The sequence below is a fragment of the Pterocles gutturalis genome, unplaced genomic scaffold (assembly GCF_000699245.1).
Source record: "Pterocles gutturalis isolate BGI_N339 unplaced genomic scaffold, ASM69924v1 scaffold18067, whole genome shotgun sequence".
In the NCBI taxonomy this organism is placed as follows: domain Eukaryota; kingdom Metazoa; phylum Chordata; class Aves; order Pterocliformes; family Pteroclidae; genus Pterocles; species Pterocles gutturalis.
In genome coordinates, this window is record NW_010113169.1 from 1 (window position 1) to 18,340 (window position 18,340).

The 18,340-nt window shown below is 39.7% G+C and overlaps 1 protein-coding gene across 1 annotated transcript in view; it reads right to left on the bottom strand.

The window, feature by feature from the left end:
• Nucleotides 1–1,696: 1,696 nt before the first annotated feature.
• The window catches only part of LRRFIP1 (leucine rich repeat (in FLII) interacting protein 1), a gene marked incomplete at its 5' end in the record, with an annotated part of 49,546 nt that continues 32,902 nt past the window's right edge, over nt 1,697–18,340 (bottom strand). The window contains 9 exons of the mRNA XM_010074378.1: nt 1,697–1,807; nt 3,242–3,346; nt 4,014–4,093; nt 4,540–4,657; nt 5,570–5,616; nt 15,539–15,680; nt 16,155–16,247; nt 17,405–17,497; nt 17,942–18,034. Of these exons, the coding sequence (XP_010072680.1) occupies nt 1,697–1,807; nt 3,242–3,346; nt 4,014–4,093; nt 4,540–4,657; nt 5,570–5,616; nt 15,539–15,680; nt 16,155–16,247; nt 17,405–17,497; nt 17,942–18,034 (882 nt within the window). The remainder of the gene's footprint in view (nt 1,808–3,241; nt 3,347–4,013; nt 4,094–4,539; nt 4,658–5,569; nt 5,617–15,538; nt 15,681–16,154; nt 16,248–17,404; nt 17,498–17,941; nt 18,035–18,340) is intronic.

Consider the following 18,340-nt stretch of genomic DNA (forward strand, 5'->3'; position numbering starts at 1 on the left):
ACATATTTATTTCCCCAGGGGCACAAAAACCCCAAACTTTCTTCTTTTCCTGGAATATTAATTTCAGTACCTCATTCCTAAATTTCTGGATGCCCTCACAGAAGGGATGAAGAGAAAGGTGTTATTTCCTAGCCAAACCAGAGAAACACATTCAGACACTGGTTTTGGTTTATTTACTTTGTGAAGGTGCTCTAAGCAGATACCAGCCGTGACCTCAACATTGAAAATAGCAGCGGTTTACACTCTCACTTCCCATCTGCGAGGAAGAGGCTAGGGGAACAAGTGTGAAGAAGACCAAGTTAAGAAGAAATGGTCTCCCAGGTCTGGATTTGGCTTGACAGCACCGTATCTACTGAGGCAGTCAGCATCAACAGGAGGTTGCTCCTGCCCAGAGATGCTGCTTCATTGTGTGACCAGATTCCTAAGGGAGTGGCTGCCTGCAGTACGCGTAGGCTGTTCTGTTGGTCCTGAAGGGGGAAGGACAGCTTTGTTCTTCAGGTAACTGCTGTTCTCCGTTAGTGTACATTCAGAATAAGTTCCAAGAAACCAGAGCTGTAGTGCTAGTTGTGTATAATCATCTGCCTGCAACGTTTTTATTGGTTAGGTTATTTTTCATGAAAAGTGGAAAACCTTTACAACAGCCTTTGAAGGAAATAATTCGCTACTTCCGTAGTTGTAGAAAAACCATAGGCAGCAATATTTTCTAAAGTGCTTCCTTACTTATCAGTTACTTTTTAAAAAAATCATACTTGTTTCTTTGTAGCGGCATAGTTTCCTAGCAGTTCATGGACCAGTAGATAGTTTCTCATGTAAAAAACCCATTACATACTTCGTTTAAGCAAATGACACTTGCTTTGACAAATGCACCAAAGTGAGTGATCTAAGTGCAAAACCCACCATTTTTTAAAACGCGGCCTTATTCATGCAACTTTACATCCTTTAAAAGTAGTTTACTTCAATTCCAAGAGCAGGGATTAAATAATACAAAGTTGAAAATTCAATGAAGCTATTGCCTATTTACCCTGAAATAGTCTTATGATTCAATTGGTGCAAAAATCCCTCCAAACACCTTTGTTTTATTGGCAAAGTCATTTAAGGTCACTTTTGCTTCCAAGACCATCTTCTTCCATGGTTTCCACTGAAGGAGTTTTGCTTTGTAATGGCTTGTGGCTCCACCGTGATTTGTAAATGAAAAAATCTACTATGAATAACTCTACCGTAGTCACTAAATTACAGATACTGTCATGAGAAAGTCCAAAACTTACAGTGTTTTTGGTTTTGTTTTCTTCTTAATTTTCAGCAAGACACAAAATTCCAGTCCAGCTAAAGTGTTTTTCTTTGAATGCCATTTTAAACGGCAAGAAATGGCTGCTGTGCCTTCAGGATGGAGAACTTAACGTGACGCCCGATGTGCTTCTTATACAGTAGGCGGCTATTGTACTTCAAATGCACCCAAAGAACGGTGCCGAAGGGCTCCCACAGGCACAGCCATTTGGATCAGCTAGTCCTATGTATATAGTGCAGTCGGTTTGAATCTGTGTAGAGAGAACCACAACTGGGTGGCACGGAGCAAATGTTGGGGTTGTCTGTTCTCAGAAGGCATGACACAAAGCATCCCGGACAGCAAGAGACAGAAGCATCTGCAATGTTGTTCTCATTCTGTCAAGCAGTAGTAGCTTCCATTGGAAGGCGATGGTTATTGCTGAGACAGTAAAGCACTCCGGTTGGCTTTCATCTTCTCCAAGCGTTTTACTAGATGGCCGTTGCTAACTTCAAGCTCTTCAGTTTTATCCAATGCTGAACGAAGCTGAAGGAAAGAAGCAGAAAAAAACACCATAACTTTTGCAATATTTTCCCTTTTCAAAGATAAACAAGGTTTGTAGTTACCAACACTAACTCGCTATATTGTTGGAATTTCCTTACAAGATAAAGCAGCTGAAGATTCCTATTAGTGGAGTAAAACGTAAATGTTGTGTAACAGTCTGTGCTGTTGATTTGAAGGCCACACACAGGGTCATTTTCTAAGCATGGTGCCAAGAATCCAAGGTATTTAAAGAACGTTGAACAAATGTCTCAGAGTTTGCCTCAAAGTCAGAGGCACAGATGCTCAGAGATATCTGCTGGGTGACCTACGCCTGTCTCACTGCCTGGCTTTCATATTTCTGGTTCCCAGAGCTGCTGCCACAGCCGTGAGTTTAGTGCCTTATTCTTCTACAAAACCCACCACAGGATGGGGGGGTAGGAAGACAGAGGTGGACTGCACGGAGCAATATTTATAGGCAGCAGAGCAGAAGGAGTATTTAGAAAAAGCAAAGAGCCACACTGAATAAAAAACAAACCCCACCCAACCCATCAGGACAAAGGTGTGAAAGAAGCTGACAAATGTATTTAAGCTCGTTGTAGCAGCTATTTGGAGAGAACGTGAAGTTCAGTAAGACAAACAAGGTCAAAATTATGGACAGCTTGAAGGTGCAGTGTTTTAAGACAGAGAAACATGGACAGAGTCTATGGATGAACACACTACAATAACAGGCTGAACAGATTGACAGAGAAAGAAAAACAGGCTCAATAAGAACAATGCACATCCATTTAGCACTCAAGTTTAGACTCTAAAGCTTGAAAGTTCAGACTGTCACTCCTGGTAAGGTGTGGCATGCGCTTTAAATAATGAAGAGCTCAAATTAACCTTACAGCAGAATTTCCAGCTTTCTACTGCTGTAATTTCTGAATCACATATTCTAAAAAGACCAGCAATTTGTATTTATAAACCCAGAACTTGTAACTCCCAAAGTAGTGAGCTTTCAGATACAATGAAGGACAAGGACAGCAAAGTAGAAATAGGGATTCTTCAGCTTGATGAATGTCAAAGCAGGCAAACATTCACAACTGCAAAGCAGCATGCAAACCTGAGCATCTGAAGGCTGCTTCTAGAATCAAGTGGCACAAAAGAACTTGAGTTTGCTCCAGAGAACTAACGCTGGTACAAAGCAAGGCATTACAAGTCAGTTTAGGAAGGAATGGTGAAATGGCAGTGGGAGTTCAGAGTTGTGACTGTTATTCCAGTTTGAGTGCTGAAATTTTGGTTTAACATTTAGAACGAATAACTAAGGCAATAAAAAAAGTAGATGTTTATTCTTTACTCTGCCAAGAAGGGCAGTTCCTCCTCCGAAATGCGCCAGACAGGTCTCCCCCCATGTGGCAGGCTGACTGCTTGCCTGTGGCAGCTGGCATTTAGACTTGCCTCTCTCTGTAGTTTGCGTTTCTCTGCTTTCAGTTCATCTTCTACTCTTTCAGCATTTTCAGCAGCAGTTTTGTATCGGGCTACCTGACCTTCCAATCGTATTACCTAAGGTGAAAGCAAATTTTTTGAATTAAAAGCTGTACCAATAAGTTACTCTGAAGCTTTACTCTTCAACTAGTAGTTAAGCAATAACCAAAGAGATTCTCACCTTTCTTTCATAAAATAAAGGTGTATTTTGAGGAAACAAAAATATACCAAGGAAGCTTGGCCATGATAACTTACTCCAGACTCTCATACATATCCATATTTAATATGCTTCCAGCAACAAAAAAAAAAAAGTATAGTCCTTTGACTAAATTCATCTTAGAAAGAGTATTGTTGACATACTCTGGACAAGAGCGAACAGTCATAACTGAACGGTCTTGTATAAAACCCATATACTACATCATTTGCCAGAAGCCACTGAAAAATTGTCAACCACTAGGCATGAGAAAGTATTCTGAAGAGTTCGTAAGTGCTCTCAACATACCTCTGTCTTTGAACATTTTTCCTTCAGTAAAGATGAATAATATATTCACTCTTCCCCATACATAAATGAGAACATTCTAGTCTTTATGACTCAAGTGCAGTAGCCCTGATGCTCCAAAACTCCTGCTTCTTATTTTAAGGGCAAAAATCACAGTTATCATGACTTCATTGATCATAGAATAAAATACACTTTCTCTTTGCATTCTCACCACAGCTAAACAAACAGAACAAGCCAGAAACTTACATTCTGCTCCAATGCTGTTATCTCTTGCTCAGACTTTGCTAGTTTAAATTTGAGATCACTGATCTGTCTGTTGGCATCTCCTAAAAGAATTGCAGATTTATCAGAGATGTCAGAACAAGTGTCAACAGCGTCTTCTAACAAGTCTGTCATAGAATTTCCACGCTACAGGAATCTGCTTGGGACAGCTGTAGAGCAGTAATTGCTTTCTGACAAAAAAGTGCCGAGTGGATAGGTGCTATTCCCAGTCTTGCCTGATTCCCTTCTGACCACTCTGAAAGCAGAATTAACCAGGTACTTACCCCAGCTCTCCTGGGGAATGGAAGAGAGATTTCCAATTGCAATCTTGCTCAAACAAAGGATAATGGTTCCCTCACCCCTAGCAGAGGTGCATGGCTGGCTCCCCATCTGAAGCTCCCTTAGAACTCAAGGCTTATTTTTACTTGGAGCCATGTGGTTATTATACAGATACATTTTCTCACTCACATGCAGGACACAAATGTTCTCTTAAAATCAAAATATGGCTCACTTTGGAGATCAATCATGTGCATATCTGTCCCATTTTCTAGAACTTCATCTTCTGATTGTGTATATTCCATCTTGCCATTCTTTTGCTTTTCTTCCAGTTGCCCCTTTAATTTTTTAACCTGAAGGATACAAAATAATTAGTTATTAAAATAAGGGAAAATTGTGGCTCAGTACTCAAATTCACTCAAGTATTATAAAACAAATTCTATTTCTTTAAGCCTAACTTCCAAAAATATTTTTACAAAAGAATTTTCCTATAAATTCTTTTGGCAAATGACTCGTTATATTTTAAGTATCAGTGCTAATACATAGCTTCAGGACCAAACATAATGAGTGGAAGATGACAGTTTTATTAGAAAAGCCGTAAGTGTTCTGTAAGCACATTCATGTAAAACATTCCTAAAACCCCAAAACCGTGTCTTGCTGTGTGTGAAGTCTCAAGGCTAAGGATATAGTCCATAAATTAAAGCATAGAGCATCCTGCAGAGAAACAGATTGGCTAAAAGTATTTTAATAAGCTTTATATCCACTATGGAATATCACGGTACCAGCAAGAATTACTTTAATTGCTATTTACCCACCTACTGTAATTCCTCCAGCACTTCTTTCTGAATGGCCTGTTGCCCACCGACCTAGCAATAGGGAAGGCTTACTCTTGGAGATAAAATCTGCTTCAACAATTTCTGGACCATATTTGTTTTTTCCCTTGGCCTCAGACAATCTGAAGTACTATTTTTCAGAAATAGTCTTGGGGAAGGAGTTTTAGGTGACTGAACGTGACTGGCTAGCAACACGGAACAGGCACACATCCTTCTTCCTCTGTATCCTGAGTTAACACGCAGGAGAAATGTTTCAGAGGAAGAAGAAAGTGGCAAGGAATGCTCTAAGTCCTCAGCAACAGCAACCCAGCACACATTCTGAAAGGCAACAGCACTGCTGTGCTATACCTTACGTTAAGGCTATTTTGATTTTTTTAATCTCTACTATTCTTATTGCAGATTGAGTGAACACACAGCATTTCCTGTGATTACCTGGTCTAGCAAGGATTCTCGTTCATCAATGAGTTTTTTCAGCCTGTCTGCAAGAGAAAACTGAAAGTTCAGTGCCGCTTTGATTGCGCTGCACATTTCAGAGTACAGCAGAGTAACCGAACCGTTAAGGTCAGTGAAACTAATGATGAAGGTAGTTATGCACGTACCACAGGAAATGAGGCCACAGACAGGGCTGGGAAGGGGCTGCAGCCAGGGGAGGTTATGTCATTCTCACAGAACATGCTTGTCACGGCAGTAGCAGCACCCAGCTGCATGCAAAGAGGCTAATCTTCTACGTTAGGTTAGCATGCAAGAACTCTAGGGTCAAACACAACTGCAACACAAAATCTCACAAATCTTTACAGTTTAACATAATAAAAATACTGTCAACACCTATAATCATAGCTAAGCACATTCTCAGCACTTTACATCTGTGCTTCTTTTAACTAAACAGCACGGCAAGAACATTTTGTGTCATCTCCAGTTTTATGACCATAAAAACATTTGCCCATGAAGTTATTTTTGTTTCAAATGCAGCAGTCTGGCAAAACATTCTTTTCTCTTTAATCCTCCGTAGTCAATTCTCCTGGTCAAACATCGAGCCGGTGATGGGAAACCTGGAGCAACTGTTGTGTTACACCTGAATTTGGAAGTGCTACAGATCAGCACATGGGTATGTGTGGCATTCATTAATAACTTGCACACTACAGAGTGAGACAACTGGAAAAAAGAAATACACATAAGTAACCAAATCACTTGGGTTTTTTTTCTTCCCTATTAAGGGATGCAAAATGCAAAAGCATTTTAACAGGCACTGTATGCAACAAATCTTAACTCACAATTTTTTTTTATCACTAAAATTACTTTACCTCATTAATTAACAACCTTAGTTTGTTCAGGTTCACCTCAATACTGAAACACAGCATTCAAATGTGTTATTAGAAGAGGATATATCGACCTCAGGCAGGTTTTACTCCACAAGTTTGACATGTGTGTTTATTGCAGTTTTATTTGGTTTGTCACCCTCGCCATCAAGTGGTCACCTGTGCAGAACCAAGTCAGTGGGCGTTCAGAGCTCAATTCCCCATCTCATGTCTGGCCTGTTAATTAAAGGGTTAAAATCCAAAGGTCACGCAAGAAAAAGGACTTGTTGTAAATGCAAGGAAAGCAATTGACAAATTGCAGATAAAAGGCTGGTTGGCTTCTACCAGGTAAATTCAGTTGACTTAAGTATTTTGTAAAAGCTTTAAAAATATCAATGCCACAGTCCTCATTCAGTGTAAAATCCTCAAGAGGCCAGTCTTGTGGTTCACCATTTTTTCTTGCTAAAACATGAAGTCAAGGGAATAAAGAGTCTATATTGAATCAAATTACGGGGAAAATGGAAGTTTTCAAATGAAAGTCCCTCTACATGGCAGACACGTACAGTCCATTAGCTAGGAATAATGTGGCAAGTGATTCACCTCCTGGGTATACAAGTTCCAGCATAAGAGTGCTCATTCTAGAGCACAGAAAAAAAACTTCACCTTGGCTTCTGATGCAATACCAAATACAGATCTTAAACGGACATCCCCGTTCAGCAGTTCTATGCATTCATTTTGAACCTCCACCAGCCCTATCCTTTTCTTTTTTTTAGCCATTTGTAACACACTCAACATTGTTACACCTGAGCATTGACATCGAAAAAACAAAATAAAACAAAACCAAACAAACCACATTTTTCTTAACTATCAAGAGTAAAAATTCACAAGTATAAATCCCTTCAAAATTATTAAATGATTTCACATATCTCTATGGGAAGGAAAGGAAGCTTAAGACAGAAATTCAAGATGAAAGAAAGGGAAGAAAAATAAAGGTCAATGACAAAAGCGAGGAGAGCAAACAGTAAAAGAAAGGTCAGAGATATTGCAGATAGGGTTGGGAGTCACAGGTCAGCAGAGATGAAGAAATGAAGTTTGTAAGAATTGGAAAGAGAAGAAGGACTGATGCAGAAGGAAAACTCTAGGCCACTACAAAATTAGCCTAAACTTTGTGACACCAAAGTAGCCAAATAATCCACCTTGATCCTGAAAATAACTCTGTCATGCTAAGCAACCACTGCTGTGGGGTGAAATACACCTGCCTAAAGGAAGGACACCTCCTCTGGTTTCCAGTAGGAAGCATATCAGCTTCCCCCAACCCTCTTCTCTGCAAAACGGATGTTAGTGTTTTGGGATGAGTCTTCAAATCTGATCTCACCATCGGTTCTCTCTTCCCTCATTACAGACACTGTGCACCCCACTAGGACAGACAACATGCCGGCAGCAGGATTTACAAGACTACGGAAAAAAATAATTTGCTAATATTGCCATCTACGTAGAATACTTTTCTGCGTGCATAGATGAAGGTCTCTTAGGTTTCACTTATCCTAAAAGCCCATACTAACACAGAAAACTTGCTTTAGCTTTACCAGATATTGTTGCAGAGCCACCTTACTTTTGCATTTAGGAGACGTTTTTCCAACAAATCAAGGACCTGAGGACCTTGAGAACAGGTGAGCAGAAAAGAGCAATCTACTGAATTAGTTCATGAAGCAGCTAATTACAATTCTCATCCATAACAGTCATTATCCTTACTTCATGTACAAAGATACTACGATGAATAATCAGAGTGTGACATTAATCTCACTCAAAGTTAACTTTGGTTAACATGGTTTCCAGGCTATTCGCTGCACCAATTCAGGGGCTTTCAGATGCAAAGGAGCTTAAAAGAGGGCTGAAGCCAGGAGCTGAACCCTGGGAAGGCCTAGGAGAGAGGACAGACAGGGGTGGTCATGGTTACCAGTGTCTCCTGCTATTGTACAGACCTGTTTGTAAGTCACATGATGACCCTCATTACCGACATTGCAGTTGACTCAAGGAATTGCTAATTACGGTGCTACTTCAGTGGCACAGTTGACCTCATATTCCCTCATCAGCCACAGATCCTTGTATCTCTCTCTACTTGGAGGGGAGCATGGGGCAGGAAGCAGCTGTTTTTAACCCAAATTATATTTGCACGATGTGCAGCCCTCCAAGTAATTAATACTGATGCAAAGGAAAGGGGTAAACTGTCCTTTGGGGATAGGAAGACATCCCATGAAACCACACCAGGAGCTCCAAGCAGCTATTCAGAACAGTTTGCTAGAATACAACTGTCAGATCAACAGCAGGTTGGAGAATACTCCTTCTCCAGATCTGTCAGTTAAGTTTGAATAATGAGAAAACAAACAACAACAACAAAATAGTGAGAAATGCCTTCCTGTCTTTCCCAGAAGAGAGATACTGCTGGGGACAGGCTGTTGGGACAGTGAATACGCATGGGATCTAGAAGACACCAGCTTGCAATACTAATTCTGAGGGGGACTGGAAGACTTCTGTAATAAAGGAAATACTGACCAAGGCCTTTCATTATTACTTGCTGAGTAAGAAAGGGAAAGTAAAAAAAAGTTTCTTCATCTACTGCTTTTGAAAGCATCTAAGGCTAGCTCTGCCTTTGCACAAACCTGGGCTACTGGCTACACGTGCCACAAGGTATGGAACAGAAAACCCAGCAAGCATTTGGAGCTCTGGAGCTACTCTGAGACACAAGTCTTATACTCCATGAGTGGTACAGACTGTCCCTGCTCAAAACAAAATGGGTAACAGAATAGCAGCAAATATGAATCTTGACTTTAGTTAATCTCATGATTTCTTGGTTTCACGATAGACCACGAAAAGACTGATTTTTATATTTTGCTGTTTTGAAAGCCAAAACCAATGAAGAAAGGGACAAGCTAGATCTTTTCTTGTATCTGTTAGATACTGCATGGAAAACGCCCAAAACTGTTTTCAACTGCGTAACTTTACGAAAGATGCATTTGGTCATTCCTCCTGCGACACTGTCTCCTCTAATGGCAAACATTTCACTCAACCCTAGCTGGCATATACTCTTTCAATTATTAAATTTTTAATATAACATCTAGCAGTTCCCTTTATCTTCAAGATGATTTATTTGGGAGACCCCCCCCTCTCCCTTGATGTGGACATACTCAAGAAAAAAACAGAGGTAAAGAATACCAGTTACTGTGGGATAAAAGCTGGTACGTGGACAGTGAAGACTAGAGCTGTTTCTCCTCCTGTGACTTGGCTTTAAAAAGGACTTCTCTTACAGATGCTTTGCTTTCTGAAGTGGAAAAACTAGTTAAAAACAGCTCACCATTCATTCCCTCAACCATCCAGAAGCATTTCTATTAGAAACCAACTCATATGAAAAATGCTGGCATGTCCCTAATTTAACTCAAGAGTTGTTTATAGATCCACCCATAAGTACAGGTGAAGCCTGGCAAGCACATCTAATTATATATTTACATGTATTTAACATTGAAATATAAATACATTTAAAATACTTTCAACATTAAACCAGGTGTTACTGTTGCAAGTATAGGAGAGATAAATCTTTAAATAAACACTGCTACATAATATGAAGAGATGCTTTTAAGATCTATGACTTTTTAGAGTAGCATTTAGCGTAAACCCTTAAGAACAACTGCTAATACTTACAGAAACCATACTGGAACTGTCCTAGAGTTGGAGAGAAGCCGTATGAGTTTACAGTCCTGTTACAGGTGCCATCCCACATTAAAGGTCCTCAAGCACCAAGGTTGCCCGCTCCTAGTGAGATAGCTCTTCTAGCTACACAGCACAATGCAACGTATTTAACAAAGAAAGCTGCAGAAACATGTTTTTGAAATCATAGCATTTAAATAAATATTTATGCAGGTTTATAAACAGTACTCTGGACAGGCAATTTAAAGTATAAAATATGTTTATTTTGATTATATACAGCTCAATACATTTTGATGTACATCTTGAAGTTTTGCATTCTGTACTCCCATCGGTTTTGTAACAGCAACACAAACACAGCCTTCCACACCCCCCCCCATCCCAACACCTCGACTTGCATTTCCAGGGGACATTCATTGCTCAAAACAACTTTAAATGGATTTTTAATTATGCTTCCTCCCAAGCACTACCAAAGATGCAAGAAATACAGCAATGGAGTCAAAGTGTCTAATTTAGGCCAGCAATTCAAAGCAATCCAGCTTTTCAAAAAGGCACAGGGGCTAGTAAACAGAACAACAATCGTCTTTGGTCTGATATCCAACAAGAATTAAGACATGGAAAGTAATCTTTTTTCCAGAAAGGAAGAGGTAACAATTTTTCAGAGATAAAAACATTCCTTCAGAATCATAGTTTGCAAAAAATAATACAGTAAGGAAATGCATTTTTAAACAAAAAATTTATTGGAAAAATAGGTACTTTATATATTTATAGCTAGACAGTACATGATAGCAAACCTAAGCACACATTACAGTGTGTATTGACACTTTCTTCAGCAAAAATTAAAAAAACCATGTGAGACATGGTGTAAAAGGCCTCTTGTGGTACAAAGTGCCTAGATGAAGTAAACATGTATATATTAATTCCTTTCAGTAAACTAAGACCTGTATGTTGTACTTTCTTCAAACTGTATACTGTTCTTCCAAGGTGTTTAGACTAAGCAGATTCACAGTGATCTAACTATATTTTGGAATGAGACCATATTAGAAAGACACACAAAGTGGAATGAGAGTATCTTTTCTTTTTTTTTTTTCATAGCAAAAAAATAAAAATTGGTTCCTAGGCTTTAAATATTCAAAAAGAAGTTCCAACATCAGATCAGCGTTGCTGAGCCACCGAGTTCCTTCATGAAGTGTTAATGTACTTACTGTAAATCTAATATAAGTACACATAAGTATGTACATAAGTTCACAAAGGTCCAATGCACATAGGTACATTCAAGACATTTATAATCTAGGCTAGAAAACAAAAAAATAATTTCCTATAGGAATTCCTCAGTAGCAGTTATCCATGCTAAAAAGTACTTTAACTGCAAGATAGTCTGAATAAGTTGATTTGTGAAGCTTGCTCTTTTGGTGACAAACTTTAAACCTGAGACACAGCAAAACCAAACCCACGCGCAATTTCTTGTGGCTAGGTACATCAGTGAATAACTTAAGACTTGCATCATTACCAATTACGTAACATTGTATTATGATGAGAGTTACTTATTGTAAAGAAAAAACTTGAAGAGTATTCCTAAGGTTTGATGTCTTGTGCAAAGTCCAGGCTTCTGTACTGGGACTGATCACATGGCATGTAACTTGTGTAGCCTTGAGATTCTAAACTTATGATATTGTACAGTCATCTCTGGATTTACCCTTACCCCTTCTACCACCCTGCAGATCCTCCTTGCTCTCATCCTTGTTATTGCCAGCACTTTCCAAATCCTGTTCTGAAACATTTTCAGCTGGCATTTTTTCCACTTTGTTAGAATCTGATGCTTTGATTTCATCTTCCATCGCATCGGTCTTCTCATCAGTTCTACATAACGCCTCCCCTTGCAAGGGCTCTGTTTCTTCAGGTTCATCTCCCTTTTTATGCTGCAAGCTGTCATCTTCAGTCAAGGCGTCTTCAGCTTCTGTTTCGTCTCTTCTTTCCCCGGCTTTGCCTATTTGGGCAGTTTTTCGGACAGCATCATTTGCTCCATCACCCTCTTCTTTCTGTGTATCAGCTTTCTCTCCATCACATTTTTCATTAGTTTCTAGTATCTGTTTTGACTCTTCGTCAAAATCAAATGCATCACCATCATCTTCCAGTCTTTCTTCTGCTTGGCCCTTTAATGTAACTTGTTCACAAACATTCTCATCCTGCTGAGCTTTCTGTGCCAGGGAATTATTTCCACCTCCCTTAGAAGCAAATCCACCACCATGGTGGTCTGCAAGCTCTAACTCTTGATCATTTTCTTTCAGTGTTTCTTTGTCAACTTTGTTTTCAGTAGTTACACTAACATCTACGGCTGACTCCTCTCGAGATTCACGTTCCTCTTGTTTAACTATATCCTGCACTTCACCTTCTAACAGAGTATTTTTCTCTCCCACGGTATCACCTGTTGTTTCTTCACTACACTGACCTGTCTGAACTTCTGCCTTTGGCTTTAACTCTTCTACCCATTCTGTCCTACTTTCCTTTCCTTTCCAAGACTCATCCCCTGCTTCCAATTCTGACTCCTTCATTTTCTCATCTAAAAGACTTGGGTCTAAACTCGTTTCCTGAGTTGTCACCTCTTTCGCAACGTCTGTGCCTGGCTCTGCCTGCTGCAGCACACTTCCCTTTACCTCAGCAGTACAGTCGATGGCCTCCACAGATGCCTTGTCTCGTCTGCCTGTTTCTGCAGAATCTGAACACATCTCCAGCTCTTCTGTTAATACTTCCTTCTCTCTGTCCTTCTCAGCTGTAGCATTTTCAAGCTCGGTTTCATCTTGTGTGCTTTCCCCCTCTGATGCTGCCAAAGGACAGTCCCCTGAAGAAAGTGGTTGGATGTGTGCCTGACCTCCACCACCTTCCTTGTCACTTGCATCTGCTGGGAAACCACTTTCACTTGGCTCCATCCCCTCCAAACCCACAGACTCTGTTTCCCTCATCTGACCCTGAACTGCGTTCCCAACCTCATTTTCTTCTTCAGCTCTACCACCTTCTGTTTTATCAATTCTTCCATCAGTGCAGTCTTTACTTTCAACAAGCTCTTCCTCCAAGACATCTGCACCCTTGTTTTCAGCACTTTCTTCTGAGTCCTGAAGTACCTCAGCATGACTCTCTACATTTACCTCTTCAGTAAGCAAGCCTGCTGCTGTAACCTCTGGTAGCCCTGCCTGGTTAGAAACCAACCCACAGCTCTCACTTGTTCTGTCAGCTTCCTGATCCATTTCATTATTGCTCAGGTCATGGCTAGTTTTAAGATCCTCTTGTTCTTTCTGTTCAGGTGCAGCTTTTTCCAGTTCATGCTCTGTACCTGAAATACTAGGCATTTCCTGGGGAATCTCAAAAATCTCATCCCCTTGCAGAGAGCCCACCTCTGAGTTCTGATTTATCCTTGCATCTAGGTCATGGTGTTCAGCCTCTGTGCTAACAGGCTGTTGGATTGCTGAACCTGCAGACTCGGTCTCCTTTCTCAGATCTTCTGTGTCACCACCATCGTTTGAAGAAGTGCTCCCTGATACATGTTCTGTAAGGCTTTGAATTTGTTCCGTAACCCTGCTGTCTGGTAACATCACTCTTGACAGGGCATCACGTTCTTCAGTCATTTTTTCTGCCTTTGCATTTTCATCAGCATGAAATGTCTGTACTTCCTGCTCCTCAGACTCAGTATTCTGCAAGATTTCTCTTTTCCCCATATCCTCCAAAATCTCATTTTTCATGTCCACTTCATTGGCTCTGCCTAAAAGACCATTGAGAAAGTTGAAGGGACCACGCCATAGCACTTACCTCCCCATTTAAAACCCGAAAGAGAATGACTCCAAGAATAGGTTAATAAAAGATCAGCTTTTGCCAATTACGTGAGGCAAAGCAGCGATTGAATTAGTAACGGTCCAGGGCTTTTGCTCAGTGAAATTCACCACCACCCTCTCAAAGCAAAGAGTCTTTGGTGCTGGTTTGTGATTTTGTAAAGTAAGAGATTTATGCTCTTGGCTGTGAGAATTACAGCTTTCATTGATGAGAACAACTGTTTCAAGCAGTGCAATTTAACAGTAATACTTGCAGATCTAACATTAACAGTAAAGATTTTTTTTTCTCAGCAATATTCCCTACAACTTTAACCCTAACACCACTCTATGCATGCAAGAGTGTGCGTCTGATGCCATTATAATGACGTAATCAAGGATTATTCAGTAGTATTTTACTCCTATGGATCATGAACAGGCATCATCAACGCAGAATGCAAAATCTGATTGGCAAGCAAGTGGTTCAGCTGTTTAATGTTAATCACCCACACAGATCAAAGGCTGGGTACTTCGTGCCCCTTACAGGCGCTTCACCCACCCAAAGGGATGTGGACTTCTGTGTTGTTTTTTTTTTTTTTGGTAGCAGTTTTTCTTCAACATATTTTGAAGCAACAGGTATTAGAACAACAGTGTTTGTGGTTTCAGCAGCTAGCTTTTGGGTCTATGTTGTACCTGTTTCCAAAAGCAAGAGAATAAGGAGAGACAGCAAACATATTACATTCAAAAATATACCCTTACCTTGTTTTTGGTGTTCCAGATTGTTTCCACACAAAAACTGAGTGAGGAAAAAGCAGCCAACAGCTAAAAGCAAGATAACTTGCACTTGCAACAGTTGGCTGCCTGTTGCTACTTATTAGTATGTTCATTTAGAACAAAAACAGGAGGGGAAAAAAACCCCACTATTATTTCCTTTCCTTCCACGAGCATAAAAGTTCTCTGAGTGGCCATTCACCATAACTGCTTAAGAAGAATGGTTTTGCCAGCCAGATTTCTCCTTCCTAACACTGTCCATCTCAGAGTCACATTCTGTGAACTTAACAACGTTAATTCTGTTACAACAAGTAAAAATGTTGAAGTGCTAATATTAACTGCTCAGTAGTACTAGATACCAAGAACAACGAGTGCGTACATTAGTGTGTTTCAACAGCGTCCAGCACTGCTGTTCAGCAGATGCTTAAAGTTCTCAGCCAACGTACAAGTTCTTTATAAGAAACTAAAATGTTTTTTTTTTTCTGATTTTTTTTAAGATGTGTGCTGAAAAATAATGAACAGCGGAATTATTCTAGGCCAATTTTCAAATTCTGGGTTTAAATAGTAATCTCAATGATTGCTACTTATCTATAATGTAATATTTGTATTCTCATCCTTTGTCACCTTGAATGGGAAATGAAGTCTGCCTTAGCAGGAAACTGCACAACATACTTGAAGCGACAACAAATACGAAGCAGAAAAATGCATAGGAAGTGATTTGACAAGTAACATGCTGCGTGATGTGTTAATTGTCCCACTAACAAACACCCAAACTCCAAGCAAAGGTGAATGAATGGACAGACAAGACAGAAAGATTTGAAAGGATACACAGCACTTACCTAGTGTCCCATCCCCCCCGGTCTTTAATGCCTGAGTTGTGCCTGGAATATTTCGGGAAGAATCCAAGTGTCCTTCATTATCAACAATGTCTGATGTCTCCCCGTTGGTGGCTACATCAGAGTCTGGGATTATTCCGTGTTTCTGTGGAAAAGCAAAAGCAATGCTTTAGAGCCTGCTGCTCAGAAAGGGGAGGACAGTTCAGGTGTTCTTGGCCTTGATATTCTGAATAAACAATTGCTTCAATTGTTCCACTAAAAATGGCTGGAGGTCAGAAAAGAGCACAGAATATTTCAGTTCTCAGTTTAGCTATTATGACAGAAAGCATGTGATCCCAGCTTTTTTTTTTTTTTTCCCCCCAAACATAAATCTGCTGTGTAAAATGTTCCTCAGAGAAATGTCTCCTACAAAAGCAACCACTTAATGCTACAGCCTATGCTAAAAGCTCACAGTCAATATTAGGAGGAAAGACTTTATATACAGAAAATTCCTGAAATGGCAACTTATAGGCAACACAATAGAGTTCTTGCTACTGAGCTAGATTAAAGTTTTCTCCAAAAATGTACAGGAGAAAAAATCAGCAGTTGAATATAAGTTTCTTTTATTCCTCTTGCATACCTTCAGTTGCTCCTTCAGCACAACCACTTCATCTCTAAGGTGATCCCGCTCACTCCTTATGGAATCAAAGAAATCTTTCTGCCTCTCTAACACCTGAGTTCCCAACAGAGAGGGCAAAGAGATGTGAAGAAAGGAAGGGAGACAAGTAAAGACCATGAAAAGCAAGTTTAAACAAGAACGAGGAGATTTAAGATATTCAGAGATTCATGGAAGTGGCATGTATGAAAAAGGTAAAGTTTACAGATAAAAGGACCAAGTTTACATACAAACAAATAAACTTCAAATCCAAGAAATGCACACCTTATTCAGTAACCAGGAATTCCTAATAAAGACATTCAGAGCCCAATCCTTCCTTAGGGATCCTTCAAATGAGAATCCACTTTTCATTCTTATCTGCTAGACAAGGTAATTCATATCCGTATTATTTCGACATGCGCCTTGAAGAGGTAGTGCCATTCCCAGGTGTTAAGAGAAGGGCATGAAAGCAGGCCCAGCAGATTTGAATAGTCTTTTTATTCCATGGGTTATCATCATGGGTTCAGTACATTTCAAATAATTTGCAAGCTACTATTAAATCATCTTTGTACCATGTGCAAATGCATATTTTGCTACTAAACCCCACCAATATTTCTACAGAACACTAACAAAAATTAGACAATTTTGAGTTTCAAATTGCTACAAGTTATTGGACATCACAAGCATAAGGCAAGTTTACAGATTTCTTTTTCCTCCTGTATTTAGAAAGTCTTTATGTGTTCTTTGTTAGAAAAGAAAGCCATGTTTTTCTTTAAGAGTGGGTTTCCATTTGACTTTGACAGGAGGTAGTGGGAAGGGATGAGAAGCAAGAGAGAGTTAGAGACTTTCATCCCAATAGCCCATAAATAGCTCTATTACTTCTTTATTAGCAGTTTCTGCTCAGTCTGCAGACTAAATCTGAATAAGCAAAAATTCAGCGCTGATGGAACTGCATTTTAAATAGCACTTCCTTTCTGCATATGGCAAATACAAATGGTGCCAGCCAACAAATTACCCTCAGTTTTGAAGTCAGACCACCTGCTAATTTTTTTCTTGGATATTTTGATACTAGCCAAAGACAAAATCTATTTGCTAGTTCACTGGTAATACAGCAAGACAGCCACAGCAAGCAAAGTCATTAGGGAGGATTTTATTTATAAGGTTTTGCAAAAAGCAGGACCAGCTGGAGAACGACAGTGCCACTCTGAACACATTTCAGGAGTTGACAGTCCTACCCCTATTTTTTTGTCTTTCCACTCTATTGTCTCCTGAAGATCAGATATTTCCCTGACATAGCTCTGCTGTTTCTGTTGCAGCTGTTGGATTTCCTGAGAGACAGGAGTAAAACAAGAAGACAGAAAGCAGGTTAACAGGTTAACAAAGAAGGTCAAGATTGCAGTGATGCCAAAGAATGAACAAAGTCAGTAAACCTACACTCCTGAAGACAATCTTACTGTCCACAGGATGACTTTCAGCAAAGTTAAGACATTTGTTTCCTCTGCATCCCCACCAACGGCCATCCAAAACACAGCCTATTTCATACCAGGGACAAGGGAAAAAAAGAAGTCCAAGTTCAGATAATACTTACCGAAGTACTATTTTTATTAGTCAGCCCTGAACCTGTTTGGCCTGAAACACTCGTATTTCTTCAGGGGAGAAACTTGAGTAGGAAATAAAATTCTTCATGCCTCACCTTCTACACTCCTACTGCTAACTGGGAACATACCAATCAAAGAAGCCATTAAAAAAAAAAAAAAAAAAAAGTTACTTACTGCAAGCATTTCTTCTCTTTGCTTCAAAGCCTCTTTGATTTCCATGAACTGAAACTGCAATATGCTATGAGCATGCTTCTCCCTCTCAAATTCCTATAAATAATGAAATATTAATGACATTTTTATTGATCAAAAATAGCATCCCACGGAAAAAAGGAGAAAATAAGCCCAAACACAAGGAAAATGCTTACTGCAATGCAATTTTTGAATATTCCGCTAATCACAATCCTACAAGAGTACAATTTTTATTTGTCCTTTTCCCAATAGACTATTATTCCACCAAATACAGAAGCGACAGACATCATCTAGCCAGTTTTGTAAGCGCAGCAGCAGGCTGGCACTGAATAGCTTTCACACTCAGGTTCTACAGACTTCACAGATGAATGGATGGGAATTTAA